The following is a 26,033-nucleotide window of genomic DNA, read 5'->3' as shown; positions in this document are numbered from 1 at the left end:
GCAGTGCCCTACTGGGAGAGAGCAAAGAGTTGAAGCTACTCCCCAGAGAGCAGCTGTACACTAAGGTGAGTGTGTGGTGTGTTGGTTACTCATTATGCCTCGAGGCGTAGCCGCAGGAGGGATACGGTAAAGCTTACTGTCTGTGTGTCTCGGTGTGTGTCTGTTCCAGCTGTAACTGCTCAACGGTTGCAATGCGACGAAAACTAACAGCTTCTATAGGCTTCTAGCCACGTTCTCTTGGATTTTGATTCGTGGATTAGCAAACTAAAGCTTCTTTCTCGAGTTATGGCTATTTCGACTCACATTAAAGGCTGTTGCAGTCTCTTCAGAATCTTTCATAGCATCATCTGTCTGCACAAACTTTCTATTCAACGTATGAGTTAGCCTTGCACTAAAGCGCTAGCTTTTTGTTAGCTACAAGACTTAGAAAATATCTGTTAAAACAACTAGCTAGCAGTAGCCATTTGTAAAATTGATCTCTTTGGACACACCCTTTAATTATGTAATGAGCATGCGCATGCGCGCTCATTCCCCATGTGTGAGAAAATAATATCCAAGATCCAGATCCAGATCCTCCTGGCAGAATCATATTTTTCTTGAGGTCCTGGTAAGCCACAAAACACTACCATATAACAATAATTAACAATATGCATGTACACAGGTCTTTTCTTCTTAGATATTATATACACTGAACTACAGATCCTGGAAGAATCATCTTTCTTGAGGTCCTGGTAATTATAAGCCACATAATACAATAAATAACAACAATAGAAATAAGTCTTTTCTTCTCAGTAACTTTATATAGATAAGCTAACTTTAATATAAAATTCATTATAGAAACTATACTATAACACTAATACTTTTTGAGCGAAAGCATAACATGGCGAGAGGCATTAGCAAGCGCACGCTTGCAACACTCATTGAAACTGGTGCTGGGTATGTGTGCGGTGAAGGTTGTCAGGTGTCTACACCAGGTGTGTAGTGAGTCACCTTTTGGTGGGTCTTGTAGCTACTACTAATATCCAGGAAAGATTTCAGTTATGCTAGCACTCTAACGGCTTCAAGTTCCCACTTCCCTTTCAAATTGTGGGTACAGCTAGTGTGTCAACTATCTGATATTGTGATTATTTTCATGCTAATTTGTGTGACCTTTTGCCTATTTATCTTCTCTTCAGTTGAATGGTGAGTCTGTGGTGTGTTGGTTACTCGTTGGAACTTGTGCAGTGACCAGGTAAGTATCATCATGAGCTAGCTGGTACGGATGACAGCTTTATTGCTTGTTACATGCATGCACTCCAGGGCAACCTTGGTACAATGTACATCACTAATGTGCGTGTGGTGTGGCACTCTGAGAGCTTCAACATCTCAGTACCCTACCTGCAAATGGTGAGGGTATTAACAGTTATTTGGGGACGGACGTGTGTTGTATAATTATGTCAACATTTCTAGTCAGAATTTTTAAAAAACTCTCCACAAATGCGTATGTTGTACGCGCTATAATCTAGAGTCACAAAGCTACCCATAATGTGTTGCCCCAGAAGTATATCTTGTACACGCTATAATCTAGAGTCACAAAGCTGTATGCCCATATTAAATGTGTTTCCCCAGAAGTATGTTGGAGTCACAAAGCTGCCCATAATGTGTTTTTCCCATAAGTATATTGTACTGTGTACACCTATAATCTAGGTCGAGTCACAAAGCTGCCCATATTAAATGTTTCCCCAGAAGTATGTTGGAGTCACAAAGCTGCCCATAATGTGTTTCCTCAGTTTGAGTCACAAAGCTGCCCATATTAAATGTTTCCCCAGAAGTATAATTGTACACACTATAATCTAGAGCCCATAATGTGTTTCCCCAGTTGGAGTCACAAAGCTGCCCATAATGTGTGTTTCCCCATAAGTATATATTGTACAATTCCCACCTATAAATCTAGAGTCACAAAGCTGCCCATATTAAATGTTTCCCCAGAAGTATGTTGGAGTCACAAAGCTGCCCATAATGTGTTTTCCCCATAAGTATAATTATTGTGCACCTAAGAGTCACAAAGTTGCCAGTATATTGTACATGCACATACGCTATAATCTAGATCGAGTCACAAAGCTGCCTATATTAAATGTGTTTCCCCAGAAGTATAATTGTACAGCTATAATCTATAGAGTTAAAAGCTGCCCATAATGTGTTTCCTCAGTTTGAGTCACAAAGCTGCCCATAATGTGTTTCCCCCAGAAGTGTATATATAATTATTGCACATGCACCTATAATCTAGATCGAGTCACAATTAAAGCTCCCCATGCATATTATTAAATGTTTCCCCAGAAGTATATTGGAGTCACAAAGCTGCCCATAATGTGTTTCCCCAGAAGTACAAAGTATATTGTACCATAGATATAAGAACCGGAAGGGGATTAATTAGAAACGGACACGTGCGCACAATCACTTCTGTGTATAATGCCAAATGTTGATTCGTGTTTCGCCTCCAGACACCCCGCCAACCCAGCGGGAAATGTTATTACTATCATTCACAGCTCCCCATTGGGATTCTTAGTCCTGTGCTGAGCATGCATCCACACCTACTGTGCATATCATAATAGAAGCGTTATCTATGTCACCAAGAGCTTGGCAATTAAAGGCAGTGTTTTAAGTGTTGTATTATCGTTTCGGCTCTATACTAGTGGCTTTGTGTACCTTCTACAAGGAGAGGCTGTGACTACAGTACAAAATATTAGTGTAGTGATTCCCTCTTTCTTAAATATAGCTATATATATAATTATAGGCATTGTATGCAAGTAAAATCAAAGCCATGCACTTGGAATTAGGTTGGTAAGTAATATTCATTTTTGTCTTAGTAAGCTGGTTTTGAAATGCAGACTCTTTGTGTACCCATTTAGAAAGTTATATCAATGATTGAATGTAAACTAGTAAATATGTCTCTTTGTATTCATTGATAGTTGGTTTATTGTATCGGCACAGTCATTTACGATAGCTACATTTCCATAATTCTCTATCATGTTTGTGACTGTACTGGAATACTCAATGGTACAGACAGGACTCCTCTCAAGTATTTGTGTTCAAGCTGCTTTTTGCTGCTTGGAGGGGTCTCACTAACTATTGCTGCTACCTTGTTGTGACTGTCCCACTAGCCATTGTTAATACATGGAGCTCAGAAGCTAGTTTATAGCCTAGTACTAGCTAGAAGCATGGGCTGGAGAAAATAAAGAAGAAAATGTTTACTGAAACGCGAATCGTCAATGCTATTTACATTGCGTTTCTCATCCCTCTCCCTTCTTATATCTATGATTGTACATGCTATAACCCTTTACAGTCAACATTTGTTATGTACCGTATTTACTTGATTAAACGCCCGGGCGTTTATTTCATAGCAACATCTGTAGAGGGGGCGTTTAAACGAGATGGGCGCTATTCGAAACGAGCGTTTATTGTTTTGTCTACTTCAAACTCTTGCTCATCAGCAGTTATTATGCTCTTTTGGCTGCTGCCACAGCTCTCAGCTTCAATCTTAAGTCGTATAAGGAGTGGTGTTTCTCCCTCTGTGTCTTCTCTGCCCAATAGTATTCTATGCTGCCATTGTTTCAGCTGGTTCCATGTGCTAATTCAGCTCCACCCACAGTGCCACGCCCCATACATGGGCGGGATTATTTAAGAGCTAGGGGCATTTATTGACAAAGACAGCTTTTACCGTGGGCGTTTAAACGAGATGGGCGTTTAATCAAGTAAATACGGTATATACTTGTCAATTTGATATTGGATTTTGTGGTAGATTTGAATGTGATTATCCTTTGAAGTTCTGCTGAGCTGTTCAATTAGGACAGAAGGTTTAGACCAGCTATACACTATAATTATGTAGGACTGAAAGAGTAGTATCATCGATAGAATCATTGGTAGACCTTCTGGACTATCTTGGTAGCCATAGAATATTTTCATCCGAGAAATCCTCAAAGAATGAAATTACCCCCTTCTTGCTAAAATTGGCTTCACTCTGAAGTGCCAGGTTGCTAGTCACAAAGCTGCCCATAATGTGTTCCCCCAAAAGTAGTATTGTAACCTTTTGTCGTAAGTGACATTTTTTGGATCTGTCTCCCTTAATCATACCCCCCTTCCCCCCCACCATTGCAGGTGTATTATGCTGACCCCCACAAGTCAGTGGACCGTGATCCTGTGTTCTCCCCTGAGCCTGGGACTAGCCATTGAGAAACTACAATGCACAATGTTGTCCACATCCTCTGCATTGTTCATGCCCCCTTTCCCTATTGTTGTACAGTCCTAAAGAGGTCCGACACGATCACGTGATCCAGTTTTTTATTACATTCTTGACACCATGTGTATACATAACTGCTTATCAGAAGAAAGTTATGCTACAAAACTTGGGGACCAAATAAATAATATTCACTATTTTACGTTTGTGTGTGTCACCGTATTTAGCCATTTAGATTACGGAGAATCTACAAGCCTTGTGTAACAAAGGAATTGTTGTATTAATTGAACCAACTACATGTATACTGTCAGTAACAGTACTACATCAATCCTGAACTGAAGGGCGACTTGAATTCGAGGCTATCGTTCTCGCTATGGAATGTAACCTAGCACCCGTGGTGCTTTCATTTCCTATATTGTATAGAGTAAACCACTGAAGATCAGCCACCATGATAAATCGGCCGCTTGTACGCCAACACAGCACTTGCAAATTGATTTATTTTTGCTACTATATAGAGCTCTTGATGTGATGTTCCTATGAACCAAACGAGACTTGCAACCAACGTTGTGTTCCGGAGTTAGAGTTAACTTTCCAGCGCTGCCGAAAGTACATATATTCAGCCAATTGCATGTATTTCCGGCACAACGATCTTCTCTAGAGTAAGGAGACACGATCCAGCTAAGATTAACTTCTAGTAGTAGCTAACTATGTCTACTAGCTGCATGCAAAATATGAAACTCTGTGGTGCAGCTGTTCCACTACTAGCCACGCTTTTTTCTCACAAATCTACTGATTGAAATTCGGCCACGCCCATTGCTTTCAAAACTATCTTGCCACGTGGATAAATCGAAAGTGCTACTGTGTGAGACGTGTTTCCAGGTACTAGGTGCTTCTAGGCTCGCTTCTAGGTAATTAATGAGCTAGCTAGCTTCATGGCCATATTTGTATCTATGTTTGGCAATGGTTTACAGTGTGCTTTTAGTATTGTAATAACAACAGCTTCACTTCACTTTGAGACAAACTTAGAACCCCACAATTATGGTGCTGAACATTTATTTTTGTCTTTGCTTATTCTGTAGGTTACATATGGCTGAAGTACCGCTAAAAGAAAGAATATTTTATAGCCGTACTAAGAAAGCTGCGACTGTTTGTGAAGTTAACTCAAAAAATCGCCCACCGTCATACAAGCATTGGGATTTGAAAACCGTAAGCACTGCTTGTTCAGCTATTAGAAATGGTACGTTGAGTCAACGACGTGCTGCTGAAGAATATGGTATTCCTAGGTCCACACTGGGCGATTACTATCGAGGAAGCACTCTTCCTGGTGCCAAAAGTCTCTGATGCAGAAGAAGCAGAACTGACCAGGTTCTTGATTAGATGTGCCTCTGTTGGCTTTCCTAAAACCAGAAGTAATGTAATTGCAATTGTGCAAAGAGTGTGCGACCGTAAAGGAGTCAAGGTCACAGTCACTCATGGTTGGTATGAAAGCTTCACAAAGCGACACTCGGAACTAGTTTTGCGAATTCCTGCTAAATTGTCTGTAGCAAGAGCAAAAGCCACAGATGGTGAGTAATGTGCATGCATGTACTTGTATATGTGTGGGTCTCATTGTTTTGTTACCACGTGATTCTGGTGTGCATTTATAGGAGTGAGTGTTCAGACTGGGAGAAAGACTGAGACAGGTTTGTATTGTGTACATGCATGTATTGTACTGACTGTAAAATGCAGCTCCAGATGACCAAGCTCCTGTCGTTGTCGTTGACCCTAAGAGCCCAGTGAAAAGCAGCGGGGAAAGTGCTACAAGGAACGTAAAATCTACGCGCTCTAGAACACGCGCTGGTGAGTAATGTGCATGTGCATGTACTTGTATATGTGTGGGTCTCATTGTTTTGTTACCACGTGATTCTGATGTGCATTTATAGGAGTGAGTGTTCAGACTGGGAGAAAGAAAACAGGTTTGTATTTGTGTACCATGCATGTATTGTACTGACTGTATATTAATGGTAAAATGCAGCTCCAGACGACCAAGCTCCTGTTGTTGTCATTGATCCTGAGAGCCCAGTGAAAAGCAGCGGGGAAAGTGCTGCAAGGAATGTCAAATCTACGCCCTTTAGTACACGTGCTGGTGACTCGAAGGCATATAAGGTAAATAATGTATTACTTGTGCAGTTACACTCCATAGGATAATATCATATAGTTGTATATTATACAGCGGGTAATTTTCGTGGGGTAAGATTTGTTATGATGCTCTATGAGCATCTTGTTATGTATGTCATTGTATCTGTAGGTACACTTATGAGAGTTCATCTGGAGCGTTGCTTCAACAATCGTGAACTGTCACGCTTCCCACGAGCTGCAAAAAAAAGGGATTGCCCCAAGACAATAGTCGCAAAAACGCAGGTTCCTGTATACTGTAGTTGCCGATATTCTGATGTGGAAGTCACATCGAGGTTTGGGGATATGGCGTCATGTGACAGTTGCAGTAAATGGTACCACCAGGATTGCGAAAACATTCCGAACGCTGTTTTTAATGATACTCAAAAAACATGGTTTTGTATGTCGTGTAGCCAGTAATAATAATAATATTGTTTTTATGTTCTTTTTGTAGTCTATTTTGTCTATTTTGTCTGTGTTACCATATAATCGTTGAGGATTGCTCTTATAATAGTTGGGGCGGTTGGAGTCGAGGCTAATGATGCTATAACCTGCAATGGGGCGTGGCCGAATTTCAATCAGTAAATTTGTGAGAAAAAAGCGTGGCTAGTAGTGGAACAGCTGCACCACAGAGTTTTATATTTTGCATGCAGCTAGTAGACATAGTTAGCTACTACTAGAAGTTAATCTTAGCTGGATCGTGTCTCCTTACTCTAGAGTAGATCGTTGTGCCAGAAATACATGCAATTGGCTGAATATATGTACTTTTGGCAGCGCTGGAAAGTTAACTCTAACTCCGGAACACAACGTTGGTTGCAAGTCTCGTTTGGCTCATAGGAACATCACATCAAGAGCTCTATATAGTAGCAAAAATAAATCAATTTGCAAGTGCTGTGTTGGCGTACGAGCAGCCGATTTATCATGGTGGCTGATCTTCAGTGGTTTACTCTACATGTTGTAACTCAGGCTCAGTCACCCATATCATGCTATAACTTTCTTTTCCCTGGTTCTTTCCCAGGAGTGTAATAGTACATGCATGCAATCACCCACCAGGAAGAATAACTGCATTTCCTGTTCACCTTGCTCTTATAAAAGCAATTTGCATGTATAACTTGCAGAACATAATTTAGTATATCAATGGCAGCAAGACAGACAAAGTCGAAGATACATTCTGGTACATTGAAAGATAAGCCAGAACGTCGCTTAGGAGATCGTATCAAAGATGGCATCGGAGCAGGCATTGAAGCTGCAGCAACTGGAGTGAAAAATATTGCTTCCAACTTTCTCCAGGCGTTCAAGGGAAAAGATCCTCACCATCCCTTCAAGATGCTGCTCATTGGTGAAACTGGATCTGGCAAAACTTCATTCCTCAACCTTCTCTACAATTGCGGCACTGTACAGGCTCTTGGCTGTGGGTTCGGAACTGAGGCTCTTGAGCAATTCAAACAATTCAATGACATCAAACTTGAGAATGCACAAGCACTCTCTATGGAGAGCAAGACGGATGATGCTACACTCTACAATGTGGAAATAGGTGACCTGAAGGTTGGGGTGATTGATACTCCTGGATTTGGTGACTCTCGTGGCTTCAAGCAGGATAAAACGAATGCACAACGAATCATCAGCGCCCTCAAGAAAGAAGAGTACATCAACTGTGTTTGCCTGATCATCAATGGTCGTCAAGCTCGAGCAAGTGCTTCATTGAAGTATGTTCTCTCCGAGATAACTGCCATCCTGCCGAAAGGCATCCTTGAAAACGTGATTGTTGTGTTCAGTAACACAGCCGACCCTCTGGACCTCACTTTTGACGCAAGCTTGCTGATGGAGTATTTTGGAAAAGAAGTTAAGAACATCTTCTTTGTTGAAAATCCGTACTGTCGGTTTGAGAAAGCGAAAGCGAAAGTGGGTCAACTAGGCATTGATAGAGTGGCTAAGAGTTTGCAAAAAGCTTTTGAAGACACCTCCGAAGTCCTTACTGACATGTGTAAGACCATCAAAGATTTCCCTGAAGTTCACACCCATCGCTTCGTTGAGCTCTACGAAAAGAAGAAAGCTATCGAGAAGAGTGTTTTAGCCTCGCTAACAGCCTATGACAATCAAATGACGCTGGAGAAGTCTCTCAAAGATGTGAAGGCCGAAGTTGACGCTGCGGTGAAATCAAAGACTCTCAATAAAAACTTCAAAACTGTCCAGCGATTCAAAAAATGGGTTGTAGAAGAAACGAATGACCACAACACCCTTTGTGGGACAAAAGGTTGCCATAGCAATTGCCATGAGTCGTGTTCCCTTCCGAAGACACTAGATAAAGAAGGATTCAAGAGCTGTTGGTGCATTGAAGGAGATGGGATGTGCCGAGTGTGTGGCCACAGCTACACCTATCACTATCATGAAGAGTCTCTCTTTAGACAAGAAGATGTTGTACAGGATCTTATTGCTGACGATATGAAAGACAAATTTAAAAAAGCAGAAAGCGACGAGGAGCGAGCTAAAATGCTGTACAACAATCTTGAACAGGAATTGCAGAAATCTATAGCAACAAGGAAGCAATTGTCGGTAAAGCTTTCTAAGGATATCGCAGAATTTGAGTCATTGGGTGCGGCTCGCAACTATACCAAGCTGATTGAAAACCAACTAGCTGTGATCGAGAGCCATCTTGAAGGCACTGTTGGCACTGATACAGATGATCTCCGCAAGACAAGGGATGAGCTGGTGAAGAGGCTTAAAGTGATTCGTGCTGCCAAGTCTGAAAGCATGAACTAATACTCTGAATTGAAGTATATTAGATAACAGCAGTATATATAATATAGTGAGTAACTGATGCGTTATACATTGCATGACGCATCTTATTTTATTCCTGTTGTGTACAGTTTTTTAGTTATGAGATCGAGAGATCAAATGAGTGTGACAGAGTCATACAGATATAATTATTTCTGAAATCAATTCTAGCTAGATCTTCAGTTTTGATTCTAATCCGCTGAACTCTGACTGGATTGTAGACAGGTTGCTTTGGAATGTGCCCTGAACCTGCAGCAAGAAACACGCAATCATTACAACAATACAGCTGATTTGTCATGGGTTACCTTGGTGAGCAGTGACTGTAGATCTGAGATCTGATTGGTCAGGTTCTCTTGACTGTCGGCCCCATAAAAGCCACGGTGCCTGCAAAACTTAGCAGCTCTCTCATGAAAGTTCTTGAGTGTGTAGCAACCAGGTGGCGGGATAAAGGGGGGCTACTGCTGACACCACACCCACTTTGTCCCGAGTCTCCGAGATCTGTGGGGGTGGGGAATACAGTAGACCAAACTACCGTAGGTTTTTAATGCATATACGTTTATTATACGGACCGGAGATGACGTGTGTTGGGTGTGGTTTTCCAGATAAAATTAGACTACACTTACAAAACTGTAGCATGCTGATTCATTATCCTCGATGAAAAAATTAGTCATTAGAATAGTGGGTTCTTTTCGTATGGTGGAAATGTTCGTCTATTTCGTATCATACGAAAATGACTATCACAATAGATTCAACGTCACTATCCTGAGCTGTACGAATATTTGAAATATGAAATATTTATGCCTCGGTGCGCATGCGCAAGCGAGGAGCGAGGTATACGGTAGTGTGTTTGTGTGTCTGTGTCTGTGTGTGTAGACTGCTACAGCTGCTCAAGGATGAATCAAGTGCAAGTAAGAGTTTCTATAGGCTTCTAGTCATGTTTTCTTGGATTTTAGTTCGTGGATTTGCAAAATAATGTTTCGTTCTCAAGTTATGCCTAGTTTTGCTTACTTGGAATACCATTGCAGCCTTTTCAGAAGAGCACGTAGCCAAACTTGTTTACCGAGTGTTGCTACTCTACTTATTTGCACTAGAACGCTAGCTATATATATTGGTAACTGCAAGAGTGAGAAGAGCTGCAAGGCTCTGCTGCTACTAGCAGCCATTAATTTTAGACGAACTTTGGCATCAATCGGTTTTAACAACAATAATGGTCGATCATTACCCACTCTTTGAGTTGACTGTTCATCATGTGTACGTGTATAAAAAAATTAAGCTATTAGTAGCTTTATGTTATATGTAGCTTTGGCATCTCCACCGAGGCATCAGCACCTGCGGTGCTTACATTAAATGGGTAGTTCATACAAAAATTTGCATCTACAAAAATTACCCGCTACACGGTATTCACTATTATTAGATCAATTGCGTTATCAGTCACACATGTACAGAGCACTTAGAATTTTGGTTAGACGATAGTAAGTCCGCAATACTATGCATAGTAAGATGCTCCGGGCAGCAGTTAGTAAAATGCAGGTGCTGATGCCTCGGTGGATATGCCAAAGCTACATAACATAAAGCTACTACTATACACACATGATGAACATTTTTGCATCTTAATTAATTTTGCTGCATGCAAACTCAAAGACTGGGTAATGAATGATCAACCATGATTGATGTTAAAAGCGATCGATGCCAAAAGTTCAAATCGAATGACTGCATCAGCAGAGCCTTGCAGCTCTCTTATCACTCTTGCAGCTACCAATAGCTAGTGTTCTAGTGCAGAGCTAACTACTAAGTACTGATCTGATTGATCCTTGAGCAGCTGTAGCACTCTACACACACGCACACACACACACACACACATGCACACACTACCGTATACCTCGCTTGCGCATGCGCACCGAGGCATAACAATACATTCAATCGAACTTTCATTTACACTGCATAGTATACTGTATATTTTTTCAAATGCAACGATTGCGAATTGCTTCGCATAATTCGCAATCGAAAAAACACAAAGAACCGCAAAGAGTGAGCACACGCATGCAATTTTCCATGCAAATTCGTAATACTTAGAAACGCAATCAGGCTTGTACAGTGTCATTTTTAACCTCACATTCTAAACTTGATACACTTGCTAAAGTTTTAACATTGTAGTAATACAGCACATGTATCGTGAGCCAAATGAGCAGAAAACCTTTTGTGATCTGGCAATTAGGATATCATGGTGTTGTCATACAGGTCAATAAAGGTTTTTGCTATTTTTTTTTTTGTAAAGCCATTAGCACTCGCAGAGTTTGCATAATTTATGTTTGATGCTCACAAAACAGCAGTAATACGATATATGGGTGTCCTTACATGCCATGCAAACATTGTACAACACTCTATAGCCTCATTCCCAGACCAATTGTTCCATAGCAAAAAGTCTGACCGGGAACGAGGCTAACAACACACACACTGAGAGCAGTCTCCCACTCCACAGGGGTTACACTGGAGACCCCCCACAGTCGCCCAGGTCCCTACAGGACACTCCACACACTCACGACTGCCGGGGAACCAGCGGGGTCAGGGGGCGTGTCAACTAGGGGAGGGGTTACAAGGGTAAATAAGTACTGTATGCCATTATAGGGCACAAAGCTTTGGTACATTCAGTGTACAGTAAATACATAAAGTATATATCCGTTGCCTGAGTCTACAAAAGGAAGTTGCGTTTCAGTGGAGTAATCTTACTGAGGAGAACCACACAATTCCAGGGGCCATGCTGGGCAACGTTTCAATTATGTACAGTGTAAAATAAATTTCAAGGTTGTAAATCACTACAAACTTGAGCGTGGCTGGTATTACTAAGTAAGTTGTCACTCACCCAAGATGTGTGATCTCCCCCCAGGGCATGTGTTGCATTGTCCAGTGGCTGAGTTGTAGCCGTCCACACACGACAGACAGAACAGACCATCACGAGACGATACCTACAGTGCATGAGACAGTGGACGGTTGCTAGGGGTAGGGGGTGTGTGGTGCTTACTGTTGGGCTGGCGCATTCCGTGCAATCCTGTGATCCGATTGGCTGAATAAAACCAGAAGAGCATGTGCACGTCAATCCTGCAAAACCCATAATCCTAATCAATATTCATTAGTTACCATAGAAACCAACACACCATTGTACAGTACAAACAATCACACATACACTCTATATATTCCCGAGCTCATCTCAATTTTAATAAAAGTTACCCTGCAGTGGTCCGGTTAGCCCCACATGAGAGACAGGTCAGTCTAGAGGGACTGTAGTACTCCACCCCCTCACTACAGCTCTCTGGTGACACAAACACCACTGGAGAGGGTCCAGTCTGTTAGACCGAGAAGAGCTAGCTAGCTGGAGGTCGAGGGTGTCTTCATGGAGCAGAGGTCGATAGGGGTCGTGCAGGATGGGGGCGTATCTCCACCCTCCTGCAGGATAGGGGGGGTATCTCCACCCTGATCTGCTGCTGTGAAAATGGCCTCTAGCACCGTATGGCAGGACAGGGAGATCAAGTTCGATGCCCCAGTACAGTAAGTGAAGCTAGATAGTGTGTAATTATGCTGGAACAAAACTGACAATACACACTGAAAGCATGGGTTGTACAGCAAGTTAATTCGGTTAGTTTTATGTGTTTAGAATTATGTGCTCATTTTTTATGGTACCCATTACACACCTGCACACACCCAGCCTGCTCCAGATGAGGGCGGGAGAGTCCGTGATCGACTACTTGTCTCAAGTGGAAGACACTAAAGGGAACAATGGACACAGAGGTATGTTGTTGTTATGTTACCATGGTGATAAAGGTAACACCATGTATCCCCCACACAGGTAAACTGTTTGTGACCAATCTGCGAGTGATTTGGACGTCAGCTGACTATCAGAGAGTCAACCTTTGTGAGTTAGCAAGAAGCTCTGGTGTACATGTACATTCATTCATTGCTTTCACCATAGATGATACAGTACTTACAGTGTACTTCAAGTATTACTACTGAATGGTAACCTGAATATTTACTGTCCAAGCCAAAAATCTCACACAAAGTATTTTTACTGGAAAATTTATGCTAAAATATGATATTCTCCCATGAGCTTAGAGAACTAGTCTTACCTACAAGCCCACTGCAAGTATCAATGTGTGCCGGTCATTTTCACCAGTTTTCAGACACGGAACACTGTTTATTACGCTCTGGTTGCTATATAAACATGACAGTTACAGGGTTTCTAACATAATCTGCTCGTTACAATGATAGCTTCAGACAATTCCCGTGGACCCCTCCGGATACTAGGCCATTTCACATCCACGTCAGTACTGTATCATCTATGCTTTCACAAACTAGCCTATAATTCTGTACATTTGCTTATACCCTCTTGTAGCCATTGGTTACCACACAGTGACCTCAGTGACTACAAAGAGAGTGAATTCTGTGAGTGCACAGTTACTGAATGTACTCGTGAATAGACTCTATATTTGACACTGTTTCCATAGAAACAAAGAGGGACAACTGAAGCGCTGTATTTGATGACTAAAATTGACAAAACTCAGTTTGAATTTATCTTCACTAATCTTGTAAGTAGTTCCTCAATTCAGTAATTTCAAAACTTTCTTTTCATCTACCAATCCCCTCCCTCCCTGTACACAAGGTCCCGGACAGCCCTCGCCTCTTCTCCACGGTGATGTCAGTGTACAGAGCGTACGAAATGTGCAAACCATATCGAGAGTATGAAACTGCCAAGAGAGCAGCTGTATACACTAAGGTGAGTATGTGGTGTGTTGGTACTGAAACTGGTCTGGTTATGTGTGTAGTGAAAGTTTAGTGAAAGTTGTCTGTCTGGGTGCTTACAGGAGCACATGAGATGAAGCGTCTTATTACGCGGATTCTTGTACAACATTGCCATGTATGTCAAACCGCTAAGTTCTAGCTAAAATTATTCTCAGTGTACTTATAATGATATTCACTATTATTAGATCAGCCGCGTTATCAGCCGCATGCTTCATCTCCTCATATGCTCCTGGTGTTTACAATAGTTGTGTAGTGTTGTCATCTTTTGTTGGGTTAATTTTATCTGATAATGTCCCATATCTCTATTTAGGAAAAGTTTCGTTATGCTAGTGGACACAAAAAGAGCTATTTGCAGCGTACGTAACACTTCATGAACTGCTTTAACTTCATGAGACAGTAATTGAAAAATAATATATAGGCTACTGATAGTAGGTGATCTTCAAAGGCGACAAAACAACTGTTTTATAATCGTTGCTTTATAGATTCATAATCATTCTAAGGTCATTATATGGTACAGCGATGAAGCTCAACGCACGGGGTGAATGCTCTATGAGCGTCTTGTTCTTTATCTACTAATCCCTCTCCCCATGCACAGGTCCCGGACAGCCCTCGCCTCTTCTCCACGGTGATGTCAGTATATAGCTAGAGCATACAAGACGTCCAAACGTTATTGAGAGCTCAGGCTATGAAGCTATATTGAAGCTACTCAGTGCCCAAAGAGCAGCTGTTATACTATTCACAAACACTTGTAGTAATGTAAACTGTGTTGGCATGACCATAATGTATGGCTATATGGCAGGCGGGCTACAATCAGAAATTCTACCAATATCATAAAACGTCTAACGCCAACCTTGAATAGTCTTGGTTCTAATTGGGTTGCCAAATGAAGCCATAATTGTGATCAAACCTATTTATCCTACAATATCAACGTCGCCATCAGTATAAATGAGGCACCAGTTGAGGCTTATGTATTTTTCTCCGTTCTATTTAATTTGGTACCATAGAAGTAATTTTTTGTGGCGCCTTAATTAATAATTATGCCTCGAGGCGTATCCACACGAGGGATATGGTAATTTAAAGCTGACCGTGTGTGTGTGTGTATTCCAGTTGTAACTCTGTAACTGCTCAACGGTTGCAATGCGACTAAAACGAACAGTTTCTCAGTTTCCATAAGCTTCTAGCATGTTCTTTTGGCACTGTTTTTAATAGCCACTTGAGATGTGGGTGTTTTACACACATATTGTACTCAGACAACAACGGGTTTGTATGGGCTGTATAGTAGTTGCTCTCCCATTCATGCACTCCTAGCTGCTATTACTTGGCACTAGCCTCATGAATCAGCCGCCGTTCTTTTGGTGGTTCCAAAAGAACGGCGGCTGATTCATGAGACTAACTTGGCACACGCACAAGTGATTACCTAACAGTTTACACGTTGCTAGTGACGTATTTAGCGAATGGAATGTGCATGGGAATAGGATACTCCTTAAGTTTTGATTGTACTCGGTGATTTATGCCCCTTTCCCTGGTTTTTTCCCTGGTTTTTTCCCCACCGGCCAAGTATTCACTCAATTCTATCTTTTCCCTGGTTCTTTCCCTATAGGTTTGTGATCGTTATAACTCTATATATAGATCTATTATTGTAACACTATACTGTTTCATCTGCTGTTATAAAAGAAGAGCATGAATTTGCATGTATAACAGTATGATATAACTTGCAGGACGATTATATATCATTATTGAGTAATGGCAACAAGACAGACAAAGTCAAAGAAACAATGTGAGGCATCGAAGGATAAGCCAGATCGCGGCTTAGGAGATCGTATCAAAGATGGCATCGGAGCTGCAGCAACTGGAGTGAAAAATATGGCTTCCAACTTTCTCCAGGCATTCAAGGGAAAAGATCCTCACCATCCCTTCAAGATGCTGCTCATCGGTGAAACTGGATCTGGCAAGACTTCGTTCCTCAACCTTCTCTACAACTGTGGTACTGTGCAGGCTCTTGGCTGTGGGTTCGGAACTGAGGCTCTTGAGCAATTCAAACAATTCAATGACATCAAGCTTGAGAATGCACAATCACTTTCTATGGAGAGCAAGACTGATGATGCTACACTCTACAATGTGGAAGTCGGTGCCTTGAAGGTTGGGGTGATTGACACTCCTGGATTTGGTGATTCTCGTGGCTTCATGCAGGATAAAACGAATGCACAACGAATCATCAGCGCCCTCAAGAAAGAAGAGTACATCAACTGTGTCTGCCTGATCATCAATGGTCGTCAAGCTCGAGCAAGTGCTTCATTGAAGTATGTTCTTTCTGAGATTACTGCCATCCTGCCGAAAGGTATCCTTGACAATGTGATTGTTGTGTTCAGTAACACAGCCGACCCTCTGGACCTCACTTTTGATGCAAGCTTGCTGATGGAGTATTTTGGAAAGGAAGTTAAGACTATCTTCTTTGTTGAAAATCCGTACTGTCGGTTTGAGAAAGCGAAAGCGAAAGTGGGTCAACTAGGCAAAGATAGAGTGGCTAAGAGCTTGAAAAACGCTTTCGAACAAACCTCAGAAGTCCTTACTGAGATGTGTGAGACCATCAAAGATTTCCCTGAAGTTCACACGCATCGCTTCATTGAGCTCTACGAAAAGAAGAAAGCTATCGAGAAGAGTGTTTTAGCCTCGCTAACAGCCTATGACAATCAGATGATGTTGGAGAAGTCTCTCAAAGATGTCAAGGCCGAAGTTGACGCGGCGGTGAAATCGAAGACCCTCAATAAAAACTTCAAAACTGTACAGCGATTCAAAAAATGGGTTGTAGAGGGAACTAACGACCACAACACCCTTTGTGGGAAAAAAGGTTGCCACAGCAATTGCCATGTGTCTTGTTCTCTTCCAAAGTCATTTGATAAAGAAGTGTTCAAGCGTTGTGCGTGTATTCGAGGAGGCGAGCTGTGCAAGGTGTGTGGCCACAGCTACACCTACCACTATCATGAAGAGTCTCTCTTCAGAGAAGAAGATGTTGTACAGGATCTTATTGCTGATGATATGAAAGACAACTTTGTAAAAGCAGAAAGCGATGAGGAGCGAGCTAAAATGCTGTACAAAAATCTTGAAAAAGAATTGCAGAAGTCTATAGCAGCAAGAAAGAAATTGTCAGTTAAACTTTCTAAAGATATCGCAGAATTTGAGTCATTGGGTGCGGCTCGCAACTATACCAAGCTGATTGAAAACCAACTAGCTGTGATCGAGAGCCATCTTGAAGGCACCGTTGGCACTGATACAGATGATCTCCGCAAGACCAGAGATGAGATGGTGAAGAGGCTTGAAGTGATTCGAGCTGCTAAGTCTGAAAGCATAAACTACAACTCTGAAGTATATTAGATAACAGTAGTATATAATAATAGTGAGTAACTGATGCGTTATACATTGCATGACGCATCTTATTTTATTCCTGTTGTGTATAGTTTTTAGTTATGATCTAGCATGAGATCGAGAGATCAAATGAGTGTGACAATATCAACTATTTTAAGAGTCATATAGTTCTGAAATTAATTCTAGCTACATGTTAGATCTTCAGTTTTGATTCTAATCTGCTGAACTCTGACTGGATTGTAGACAGCTAGGTTGCTTTGGAATGTGCCCTGAACCTGCAGCAAGAAACACACAATCATTACAACAATACAGCTGATTTGTCATGGGTTACCTTGGTGAGCAGTGACTGTAGGTCTGAGATCTGATTGGTCATGTTCTCTTGACTGTCTGCCCCATAAAAGCCGCAAACTGAGCAGCTCTCTCATGAAGGTTCTTAGGTGTGTAGCAACCAGGTGGCGGGATAAAGGGGGGGCCACTGCTGACACCACACCCACTTTGTCCCGAGTCTCTGAGATCTGTGGGGGTGGGGAATACAGTAAACTCTCGTTAATCCAAACTACTGTAGGTTTTTAATGCATATACGTTTATTATACGGATCGGAGATGACGTGTTGGGTGTGGTTTGGCAGATAAAATTAGACTACACTTACAAAACTGTAGAGCATGCTGATTCATTATCCTTGATACAGAACCGAAAAAATTAGTATTAGATTCAAGGTACATATATAGTGGGTTCTTTTCGTATAGTGGAAATGTTCGTCTATTTCGAAAATTAAAACTATGAAATTATTCTACCGCAATAGATTCAATGTCACCATCCTGAGCTGTACGAATAATTTATTTGAAATACGAAATATTTAAATGGGTAGTTCATATGCGTATACGAAAATTACCCGCTATACGGTATTCACTATTATTAGATCAATTGCGTTATCAGCCATGCACACATGCATGTACAGAGCACTTAGAAATTAGTTAGACGATAGTGAGTCTGCAATACTATGCTTAGTACCGTATAGCGCGAAATTTTTGAGGCACTTATATTTCGTGGATTGGCCTCTAAAAGCCATTTCGTTGCACAATGTTCGCGGAATGACTGCTTACCGGAAGCCACGCCTTTAAATATTTGCACGATAGCAGGTAATTCTAATTAAAGAACAATTTTCGTAGACTTATTTTCGTGTAGAATTCTAACCCACGAAATCCGCGAAAATTAAGCCCCTCGAAAATTTCGCGCTATACGGTATAAGATAAAATAAATAATGTATAAATGTAGTAGTTATAAGTAAACAATTGAACTTTTGTTTATTTACACTGCATAATATTTTTTCGAATGCGACATTCTTTCGATTGCGAGTTGCTTCCCATAATTCGCAATCGAAAGAAACTGTGAAGAGTGAGCATGTGCATGCAATTTCCCATGCAATCGCAATACTTAGAAACGCAATCAGGCTTGTACAGTGTGATCGATTAACCTAACATTCTAAACTTGATATACGATACATGTGCTGTATTACTACAATGTTAAAACTTTAGCAAATGAGCCAAGTGATCAAAAAATCTTTGTGATCTGGCAATTAGGATATCATGATGTTGTCATACAAGTCAATAATTATAACACTCTAGTCTCGTTCCCAGACCAATTGTTCCATAAAGAAAAGTTCGACCGGGATCGAACGAGGCTAACAACACTCACACACTGAGAGCAGTCTCCCACTCCACAGGGGTACACTGGAGACCCCCCACAGTCGCCCAGGTCCCTACAGGACACTCTACACACTCACGATTGCAGGGAGAACCAGCAGGATCAGGGTGTGTCAACTAGGGGAGGAGTTACAGGGGTTAATACGCACTGTGTGCCATTATAGGGCACGAAGTAAAAGGCACAACAAGGCTACAGTACATATTGCCATGTCCAGTTAGTATGTACATCATTGCCTTCAGCAGCCAACAAAATGGAGGTTGCACGTGTCAGTGGAGCAATCTGGCTGATGAGGACCACAACATTCTAGGGGGCATGCTGAGCAACATGAATTTAGTACAGTATTAACTAGTGTTCAAGCTGGCGCTGTGCTAATGCCTCTCGCCATGTTTTTGCTTTCGCTCAACAGTATTAGAGTGTTATTTTAGTTTCTATAATGAATTTTATATTAAAGTTAGCTTATCTATATAAAGTCACTGAGAAGAAAAGACTTGTTTACATGCATCTATTGTTGTTGTATTATGTGGCTTACCAGGACCTCAAGAAAGAAGAAAATTGATTCTTCCAGGATCTGTAGTTCAGTGTGTAAGAAGAAATGACCTGTGTACATGCATATTGTTATCTATATTGTTATAGTAGTGTTTTATGGCTTACCAGGCCCTCAAGACAAAGATGATTCTGCCAGGAGGATCTGGATTGGATCTTGGATATTATTTTCTCACACATGGGGAATGAGCGCGCATGCGCATTACATCCACAGGAATAATTAAAGGGTGTGTCCAAAGAGATCAATTTCACAAATGGCTACTGCTAGCTAGCTGTTTTAACAGATATTTTCTGAGTATTGTAGCTGACAAAAAGCTAGCGCTTTAGTGCAAGGCTAACTCAGTTGAATAGAAAGTTTGTGCAGACAGATGATGCTATGAAAGATTCTCAAGAGACTGCAACAGCCTTCAATGTGAGTCAAACTAGCCATAACTCGAGAAAGAAGCTTTAGTTTGCTAATCCACGAATCAAAATCCAAGAGAACGTGGCTAGAAGCCTATAGAAGCTGTTAGCTTTCGTCGCATTGCAACCGTTGAGCAGTTACAGCTGGAACAGACACACACACAGACACACAGTCAGCTTTACCGTATCCCTCGTGCGGCTACGCCTCGAGGCATAATTAATTATGTACAGTGTAAAAGCAATTTTAAGGTTGTAAACACTGCAAATAATGCAAACTTAAGCGTGCCTGGTATTATTCATACTCATACATGTACTAAGTAAGGGGTTACCATAATGTCACTCACCCAAGATGTGTGATCTCCCCCCAGGGCATGTGTTGCATTGTCCAGTGGCTGAGTTGTAGCCATCCACACACGACAGACAGAACAGACCATCACGAGACGATACCTACAGTGCATGGGACAGGGACGGTTGCTAGGGGTGAGGGTGTGTGCTTACTGTTGGGCTGGCACATTCCGTGCAATCCTGTGATCTGAATAAAACCAGGCGAGCATGTGCACGTCAACCCTGCAAAACCCATAATATTAATCACTACCCACTAGTTACCATAACCATTGTACAGTACAAACAATCGCACATACACTTTATTCCCGAGCTCATCTCATTTTTACCATCTTCTGCAGTGGTCCGGTTAGCCCCACGTACATGAGAGACAGGTCAGTCTAGAGGGACTGTAGTACTCCACCCCCTCACTACAGTACAGCTCTCTGGTGACACAAACACCACTGGAGAGGGTCCTGTCTGTTGGCCATTCAGAGGGCTGATCCATAGAGCTCCTAGGAGGCTGCAGAGGACAGCAATAGACAGCATAGCTCCGGAGATCGAGAAGAGCTAGCTGGAGGTGTCTAAATCATGGAGCTTATTAGAGGTTATGCCTGCAGGATAGGGGGGCGTATCTCCACCCTCTCAGGCCTCCAGGAAAGGGGGCGTATCTCCACCCTAATCTGCTGCAAAATGGCCTCTAGCACCGTATGGCAGGACAGGGAGATCAAGTTCGATGCCCCAGTACAGTAAGTGAAGCTAGGTAGTGTGTAATTATGCTGGGACAAAACTGACAATATACACTGAAAGCATGGGTGTACAGTAAGTTAATTCGGATAGTTTTATGTGTTTAGAATTATGTGCTCATTTTTTATGATACCCATTACACACCTGCACACCCAGCCTGCTCCAGATGAGGGCAGGAGAGTCGGTGATCGACTACTTGTCTCAAGTGGAGGACACTAAAGGGAACAATGGACATAGAGGTATGTTGTTGTTATTATGCCTCGAGGCGTAGCCGCACGAGGGATACGGTAAAGCTGACTGTGTGTGTGTCTGTCTGTGTGTGTGTGTATTCCAGCTATAACTGCTCAACGGTTGCAATGCGACGAAAGCTAACAGCTTCTATAGGCTTCTAGCCACGTTCTTTTGGATTTTGATTCGTGGATTAGCAAACTAAAGCTTCTTTCTCGAGTTATGGCTAGTTTGACTCACATTGAAGGCTGTTGCAGTCTCTTCAGAATATTTCATAGCATCATCTGTCCGCACAAACTTTCTATTCAATATATGAGTTAGCCTTGCACTAAAGCGCTAGCTTTTTGTTAGCTACAATACTCAGAAAATATCTGTTAAAACAGCTAGCTAGCAGTAGCCATTTGTGAAATTGATCTCTTTGGACACACCCTTTAATTATTCCTGTGGATGTAATGCGCATGCGTGCTCATTCCCCATGTGTAAGACTCCAAGATCCAGATCCAGATCCTCCTGGCAGAATCATTATTGTCTTGAAGGCCTGGTAAGCCACAAAACACACTACCATATAACAATAATATTATAGATAACAATAATTATGCATGTACACAGGTCTTTTCTTCTTAGATATTATATATGCTGAACTACAAATCAATTTTCTTCTTTCTTGAGGTCTACATAATACAACAATAGATGCATGTAAATAAGTCTTTTCTTCTCAGTGAATTTATATAGATAAGCTAACTTTATATAAAATTCATTATAGAAACTAATATAACTTTTCAGCGAAAGCAAAAACATGGCGAGAGGCATTAGCACAGCGCCAGCTTGAACACTAGTGTTACCATGGTGATAAAGGTAACACCTATACTGGAAAACCACTCCCTTTACTTCTGGGCTCTGGGGACTGGCAAGTTGCCGTGTTGAGAGTTGTCCTGTTGGAATGCAATTAGAATAAACCACAAAATGCGTAATGATATTAGTTCAGCCTTGATAACAGACCGCCAGTGAATGTACTTATACTCGAGGCCGTTAATATTTTGTGCAGTAATAGTTAGCGTGTGGGCGGTGGCACAGAGTATTTGTGACGTATACATTCTTGTGGCAGCGTGACATTCCTCACGCACTGGGACAACTCTCAACACGGCAGCTTGCCAGTCCCTTTCTCCCGAGAGAAGGGGAGTGGTTTCCAGTCTAGGTAACACCATGTCTCCCCCACACAGGTAAACTGTTTGTGACCAACCTGCGAGTGATTTGGACGTCAGCTGACTATCAGAGAGTCAACCTTTGTGAGTTTTATCAAGAAGCTCTGATGTACATGTACATCCATTCATTGCTTTCACCAACTAGCCTATAATTCTGTACATTTGCTTATACCCTCTTGTAGCCATTGGTTACCACACAGTGACCTCAGTGACTACAAAGAGAGTGAATTCTGTGAGTGCACAGTTACTGAATGTACTCGTGAATACTCTATATTTGACACTGTTTCCATAGAAACAAAGAGGGACAACTGAAGCGCTGTATTTGATGACTAAAGTTGACAAAACTCAGTTTGAATTTATCTTCACTAATCTTGTAAGTAGTTCCTCAATTCAGTAATTTCAAAATTTTTTTTTTCATCTACCAATCCCCTCCCTCCCTGTACGCAAGGTTCCGGACAGCCCTCGCCTGTTCTCCACGGTGATGTCAGTGTACAGAGCGTACGAGACGTCCAAACCTTATCGAGAGCTCAAGCTACGCAGTGCCCTACTGGGAGAGAGCAAAGAGTTGAAGCTACTGCCCAGAGAGCAGCTATACACTAAGGTGAGTCTGTGGTGTGTTGGTTACTCTTGATTCGGTCTTGAAACTACTGCTGGGTGTGTGTGTGGTGAAGGTTGTCTGGTGTCTACAACGAGGTACCTTTTGGTGGGTCCTGTAGCTGCATATACAGAAAGGTTTCAGTCATGCTAGCACTCTACGGCTTTCCCAATTTCTTTCCCAAGTGCGTGTATACAGTTATAGTGTACTATCTTGTATGTTCTTATGATTATATTATCATTAGTCATTAGTTTGTGTGACCTTTTGTTATTAATTGTTGTCTTTTTTTCAGTTGAATGGTGTTTGGAACTTGTGCAGTGACCAGGTAAGTATCATGAGCTGGTATACGGATGACAGCCTTATTGCTTGTTACCATGCACTCCAGGGTAACCTTGGTACGATGTATATCACTAATGTGCGTGTGGTGTGGCACTCCAACCTCAATGAGAGCTTCAACATCTCAGTACCCTATCTGCAAATGGTGAGAGTGTATGAACAGTTAATTTGGGGACGTGTGTTATATAATTATGTCAACATTCTAGTCAGAATTAACACAAATCCTTATGTTATACGCTGTAATCTAGAGTCACAAAGCTGCCCCCCGTAATGTGTTTCCCCAGAAGTATATTGCACAAAGCCGAATGTGTTTCCAGAAATCACAAAGCTTCCCATAATGTGTTTACCCCAGAAGTATATTGTCCTTTTTTACAGTACAACATGTTAACTTTTCAATGATTATTTTTGTGGTAGATTGGATGAATGTGATTATACTTTGAAGTTTTGCTGGACAGGACAGAATAAAAAAAGGTTTAGACCAGCTGTGCACCATATAGGACTGAGTAGTATCATTGGTAGAATCATTGGTAGACCTTCTGGACTATTTTGGTAGCCATAGAATATGAATCTTGAATGAATAAAATTGCCCCCTTTTTGCTAAAATTGGCTTCACTCTGTAGTGCCGGTTCTACTGAAATTGGATGTTCCATACTTATTTTGCTCTGTGGGTAGCTCCCCCAATTTCTGTTTCAAATTGCCTAAACCTTTAATGTTCTGACTACAAGCAATGGTTATCAAAGACGAAGCAGCAAGCCATTTGTTGTACACAGGTATTACACAAGCTAGCATACACAAGCCAGCAGATCTACAATAGTCTACATGCTTGCTAAGAAGCTTAGTTAACCAGAGTGTAGCTGTTAAAAGCCACACATACTTTCATCGAGGCAGCAGCAAGGCACGCCCATCTTTAAGCCATGGCCATTTCATTGGGGGTGACGATAAAATCATGGTAGATTGGGCTGATCTTTTGAACCACAAATGCAAACTAAGATTGCTTGCATTGAACTGTAAAGGGATATTAATCTAGAGTCACAAAGCTTCCAGTAATGTGTTTCCTCAGAAGTATATTGGAGTCACAAAGCTTCCCATAATGTGTTTCCTTAGAAGTATATATTGGAGTCACAGAGCTGCCCATAATGTGTTTCCCCAGAAGTATATATTGGAGTCACAAAGCTGCCCATAATGTGTTTCCTTAGAAGTATATTGGAGTCACAAAGCTGCCCATAATGTGTTTCCTTAGAAGCATATTGGAGTCACAAAGCTGCCCATAATGTGTTTCTTAGAAGCATATTGGAGTCACAAAGCTGCCCATAATATTTTTCCTTAGAAGCATATTGGAGTCACAAAGCTGCCCATAATGTGTTTCTTAGAAGCATATTGGAGTCACAAAGCTGCCCATAATATTTTTCCTTAGAAGCATATTGGAGTCACAAAGCTGCCCATAATGTGTTTCTTAGAAGCATATTGGAGTCACAAAGCTGCCCATAATATTTTTCCTTAGAAGCATATTGGAGTCACAAAGCTGCCCATAATGTGTTTCTTAGAAGCATATTGGAGTCACAAAGCTGCCCATAATATTTCACACAGCTGCCCATAATGTGTTTCTCTGGGTTACGTAGTGGAAATTGTGTGTTTTTCATTTCACTTTAGGAGTAGCTCTGTAATCAGTCATCAATGAATATCGTTTTTAGCGGCTTGTGAAGGTCAGAGACTCCAAGTTCGGTGTTGCTATGGTGATGGAGACGTCGGAACACAGTGGGGGGTTTGTGCTTGGGTTCAGAGTTGATCCGTATGAGAAGCTTAAGGACGTGGTACAAGAGATTCACTCACTCTATCAGGTGTACTGCGCCAGTCCCGTGTTTGGGGTGGAGTTCCAAGTGGAACAACAGGTGAGTGGGTGTGCTATAGCAACAGGGTGGGTTAACAACAGAGAAGGGATTATGAATACTGCACATTATTAAATGGCTTCACTCAAAGTGAGTACAGTTTTGTTTCATTAACGGTACATTCCGTTCATGTAGAGCTCTGGTGATAATGAGCAATCTCTGCCAGTGCCTGAGAGTGTGACTGATGATATTGAGGTGGTGGAGACCAAAGACAAGATGGACACTTTTGCTGTAAGTTCTCTGGGTACTGTCTCCCTTAATCATACCCTCACCCTTGCAGGCGTATTATGCTGACCCCCACAAGTCCGTGGATCGTGATCCTGTGTTCTCCCCTGAGCTGGGACTAGCCATTGAAAAACTACCAGAAGGATACTCTCTCCAAGACCTATGGGACGTGACCTAGTTAAACGAACTATCTTATCCATGATAAAATGTTTGCTATAATAATATAGACTTTCAGTTTTATACATGTACATCAAATATACATTTTCCCTGTTACATGTACTTCCTTTTGCTACTGTTCTAATCATGGTACCGGTATTGTCACTGGTCTTTCCCCTCATAGCATTCTGTATACACATAGTAAAAACAGATATGTTATAATAACATAAAACATCTCAAATAAAATGCATCATTTGAAATTTAATGTAGAAATGACATAAATTTCTGTCATTTTAACACTAAAATACGATGATGCATCCCATATAACATATGTGTTTTTGCTGTGCATGTATACCTTTCTCATCCTGTCATTTGGCTATTTAAAGCTCCCT

The 26,033-nt window shown here is 41.5% G+C and overlaps 6 protein-coding genes across 15 annotated transcripts in view; 5 read left to right on the top strand and 1 right to left on the bottom strand.

Annotated features, from left to right (window-relative positions):
- Positions 1–12,123, top strand: part of LOC135347484 (Bardet-Biedl syndrome 5 protein homolog) — a 59,275-nt gene extending 47,152 nt beyond the window's left edge. For 3 of the 4 annotated variants that reach the window (XM_064545498.1, XM_064545499.1, XM_064545500.1), the window contains 3 exons: positions 1,177–1,231; positions 1,300–1,386; positions 4,135–4,325. In XM_064545498.1, coding sequence (XP_064401568.1) covers positions 1,177–1,231; positions 1,300–1,386; positions 4,135–4,285 — 293 coding nt within the window. In that variant the 3' untranslated portion in view covers positions 4,286–4,325. Of the gene's footprint in view, positions 1–1,176; positions 1,232–1,299; positions 1,387–4,134; positions 4,326–12,026 lie in introns of those variants that run through there. The other variant, XM_064545501.1, reaches the window with a different exon arrangement.
- Positions 4,754–6,850, top strand: LOC135347486 (uncharacterized). 2 transcript variants are annotated; one of them, XM_064545504.1, is made up of 7 exons: positions 4,754–5,121; positions 5,293–5,778; positions 5,860–5,895; positions 5,942–6,052; positions 6,136–6,168; positions 6,234–6,358; positions 6,501–6,850. In XM_064545504.1, exons 2-7 carry the CDS (start codon positions 5,484–5,486, stop codon positions 6,510–6,512), a joined length of 612 nt encoding a protein of 203 aa, XP_064401574.1. In that variant the 5' UTR covers positions 4,754–5,121; positions 5,293–5,483; the 3' UTR covers positions 6,513–6,850. The 2 variants fall into 2 exon arrangements, with proteins under 2 accessions (XP_064401574.1, XP_064401573.1); XM_064545503.1 differs by having other exon boundaries at positions 4,998–5,121; positions 6,228–6,358; positions 6,501–6,845.
- Positions 7,451–9,324, top strand: LOC135347477 (uncharacterized). Its single transcript, XM_064545488.1, has one exon. It carries the CDS (start codon positions 7,505–7,507, stop codon positions 9,125–9,127), a length of 1,623 nt encoding a protein of 540 aa, XP_064401558.1. The 5' UTR covers positions 7,451–7,504; the 3' UTR covers positions 9,128–9,324.
- On the bottom strand, positions 8,796–20,755 carry LOC135347488 (uncharacterized). Of its 5 annotated transcripts, XR_010398390.1 has the most exons (7): positions 20,617–20,755; positions 20,444–20,512; positions 20,290–20,392; positions 18,992–19,116; positions 17,706–17,811; positions 9,448–9,534; positions 8,796–9,391 (listed from the first exon to the last, which is right to left on the bottom strand). XR_010398390.1 is itself a non-coding variant. In XM_064545507.1 (6 exons), the coding sequence occupies exons 2-5, from the start codon at positions 20,497–20,499 to the stop codon at positions 17,666–17,668; spliced, it is 342 nt and encodes a 113-aa protein (XP_064401577.1). In that variant the 5' UTR covers positions 20,500–20,512; positions 20,617–20,755; the 3' UTR covers positions 17,432–17,571; positions 17,628–17,665. The 5 variants fall into 5 exon arrangements, 2 of the variants coding, with proteins under 2 accessions (XP_064401577.1, XP_064401576.1); XR_010398393.1 differs by lacking the exon at positions 17,706–17,811 and having other exon boundaries at positions 9,448–9,640; XR_010398391.1 differs by lacking the exons at positions 8,796–9,391; positions 9,448–9,534 and adding an exon at positions 17,432–17,571 and having other exon boundaries at positions 17,628–17,811.
- On the top strand, positions 12,371–25,780 carry LOC135347483 (Bardet-Biedl syndrome 5 protein homolog). Of its 2 annotated transcripts, none has more exons than XM_064545497.1 (11): positions 12,371–12,685; positions 21,170–21,252; positions 22,462–22,527; positions 22,626–22,675; positions 22,736–22,816; positions 22,892–23,044; positions 23,331–23,363; positions 23,424–23,519; positions 25,066–25,263; positions 25,396–25,491; positions 25,541–25,780. In XM_064545497.1, the coding sequence occupies exons 1-11, from the start codon at positions 12,630–12,632 to the stop codon at positions 25,661–25,663; spliced, it is 1,035 nt and encodes a 344-aa protein (XP_064401567.1). In that variant the 5' UTR covers positions 12,371–12,629; the 3' UTR covers positions 25,664–25,780. The 2 variants fall into 2 exon arrangements, with proteins under 2 accessions (XP_064401567.1, XP_064401566.1); XM_064545496.1 differs by lacking the exon at positions 12,371–12,685 and adding an exon at positions 20,855–21,015.
- LOC135347476 (uncharacterized) lies at positions 14,586–17,459 on the top strand. Its single transcript, XM_064545487.1, has one exon. The coding sequence runs from the start codon at positions 15,677–15,679 to the stop codon at positions 17,303–17,305; it is 1,629 nt and encodes a 542-aa protein (XP_064401557.1). The 5' UTR covers positions 14,586–15,676; the 3' UTR covers positions 17,306–17,459.
- Positions 25,781–26,033: the final 253 nt, after the last annotated feature.

The sequence above is a fragment of the Halichondria panicea genome, chromosome 14, assembly GCF_963675165.1.
Source record: "Halichondria panicea chromosome 14, odHalPani1.1, whole genome shotgun sequence".
Lineage (NCBI taxonomy): Eukaryota > Metazoa > Porifera > Demospongiae > Suberitida > Halichondriidae > Halichondria > Halichondria panicea.
This window is presented reverse-complemented; position numbering and strand designations above follow the sequence as displayed.

What these genes read in the sequence shown, in the direction of transcription:
- LOC135347486 (XM_064545503.1), top strand. Translation starts at nt 5,484, where the DNA reads ATGGTATTCCTAGGTCCACACTGGGCGATTACTATCGAGGAAGCACTC. An exon ending in AAGAGCAAAAGCCACAGATG is followed by an intron (nt 5,779 to 5,859) that starts GTGAGTAATGTG and finishes GTGCATTTATAG; the next exon opens with GAGTGAGTGTTCAGACTGGG. An exon ending in GACTGGGAGAAAGAAAACAG is followed by an intron (nt 6,169 to 6,227) that starts GTTTGTATTTGT and finishes GGTAAAATGCAG; the next exon opens with CTCCAGACGACCAAGCTCCT.
- LOC135347477 (XM_064545488.1), top strand. Translation starts at nt 7,505, where the DNA reads ATGGCAGCAAGACAGACAAAGTCGAAGATACATTCTGGTACATTGAAA.
- LOC135347476 (XM_064545487.1), top strand. Translation starts at nt 15,677, where the DNA reads ATGGCAACAAGACAGACAAAGTCAAAGAAACAATGTGAGGCATCGAAG.
- LOC135347488 (XM_064545506.1), bottom strand. Translation starts at nt 20,499, where the DNA reads ATGCTCGCCTGGTTTTATTCAGATCACAGGATTGCACGGAATGTGCCA. An exon ending in CGGAATGTGCCAGCCCAACA is followed by an intron (nt 20,393 to 20,443) that starts GTAAGCACACAC and finishes CATGCACTGTAG; the next exon opens with GTATCGTCTCGTGATGGTCT. An exon ending in GGGGAGATCACACATCTTGG is followed by an intron (nt 17,812 to 20,289) that starts GTGAGTGACATT and finishes CCACCCCCACAG; the next exon opens with ATCTCAGAGACTCGGGACAA.
- LOC135347483 (XM_064545496.1), top strand. Translation starts at nt 20,858, where the DNA reads ATGGAGCTTATTAGAGGTTATGCCTGCAGGATAGGGGGGCGTATCTCC. An exon ending in CTATCAGAGAGTCAACCTTT is followed by an intron (nt 22,528 to 22,625) that starts GTGAGTTTTATC and finishes ACCCTCTTGTAG; the next exon opens with CCATTGGTTACCACACAGTG. An exon ending in CTACAAAGAGAGTGAATTCT is followed by an intron (nt 22,676 to 22,735) that starts GTGAGTGCACAG and finishes CTGTTTCCATAG; the next exon opens with AAACAAAGAGGGACAACTGA.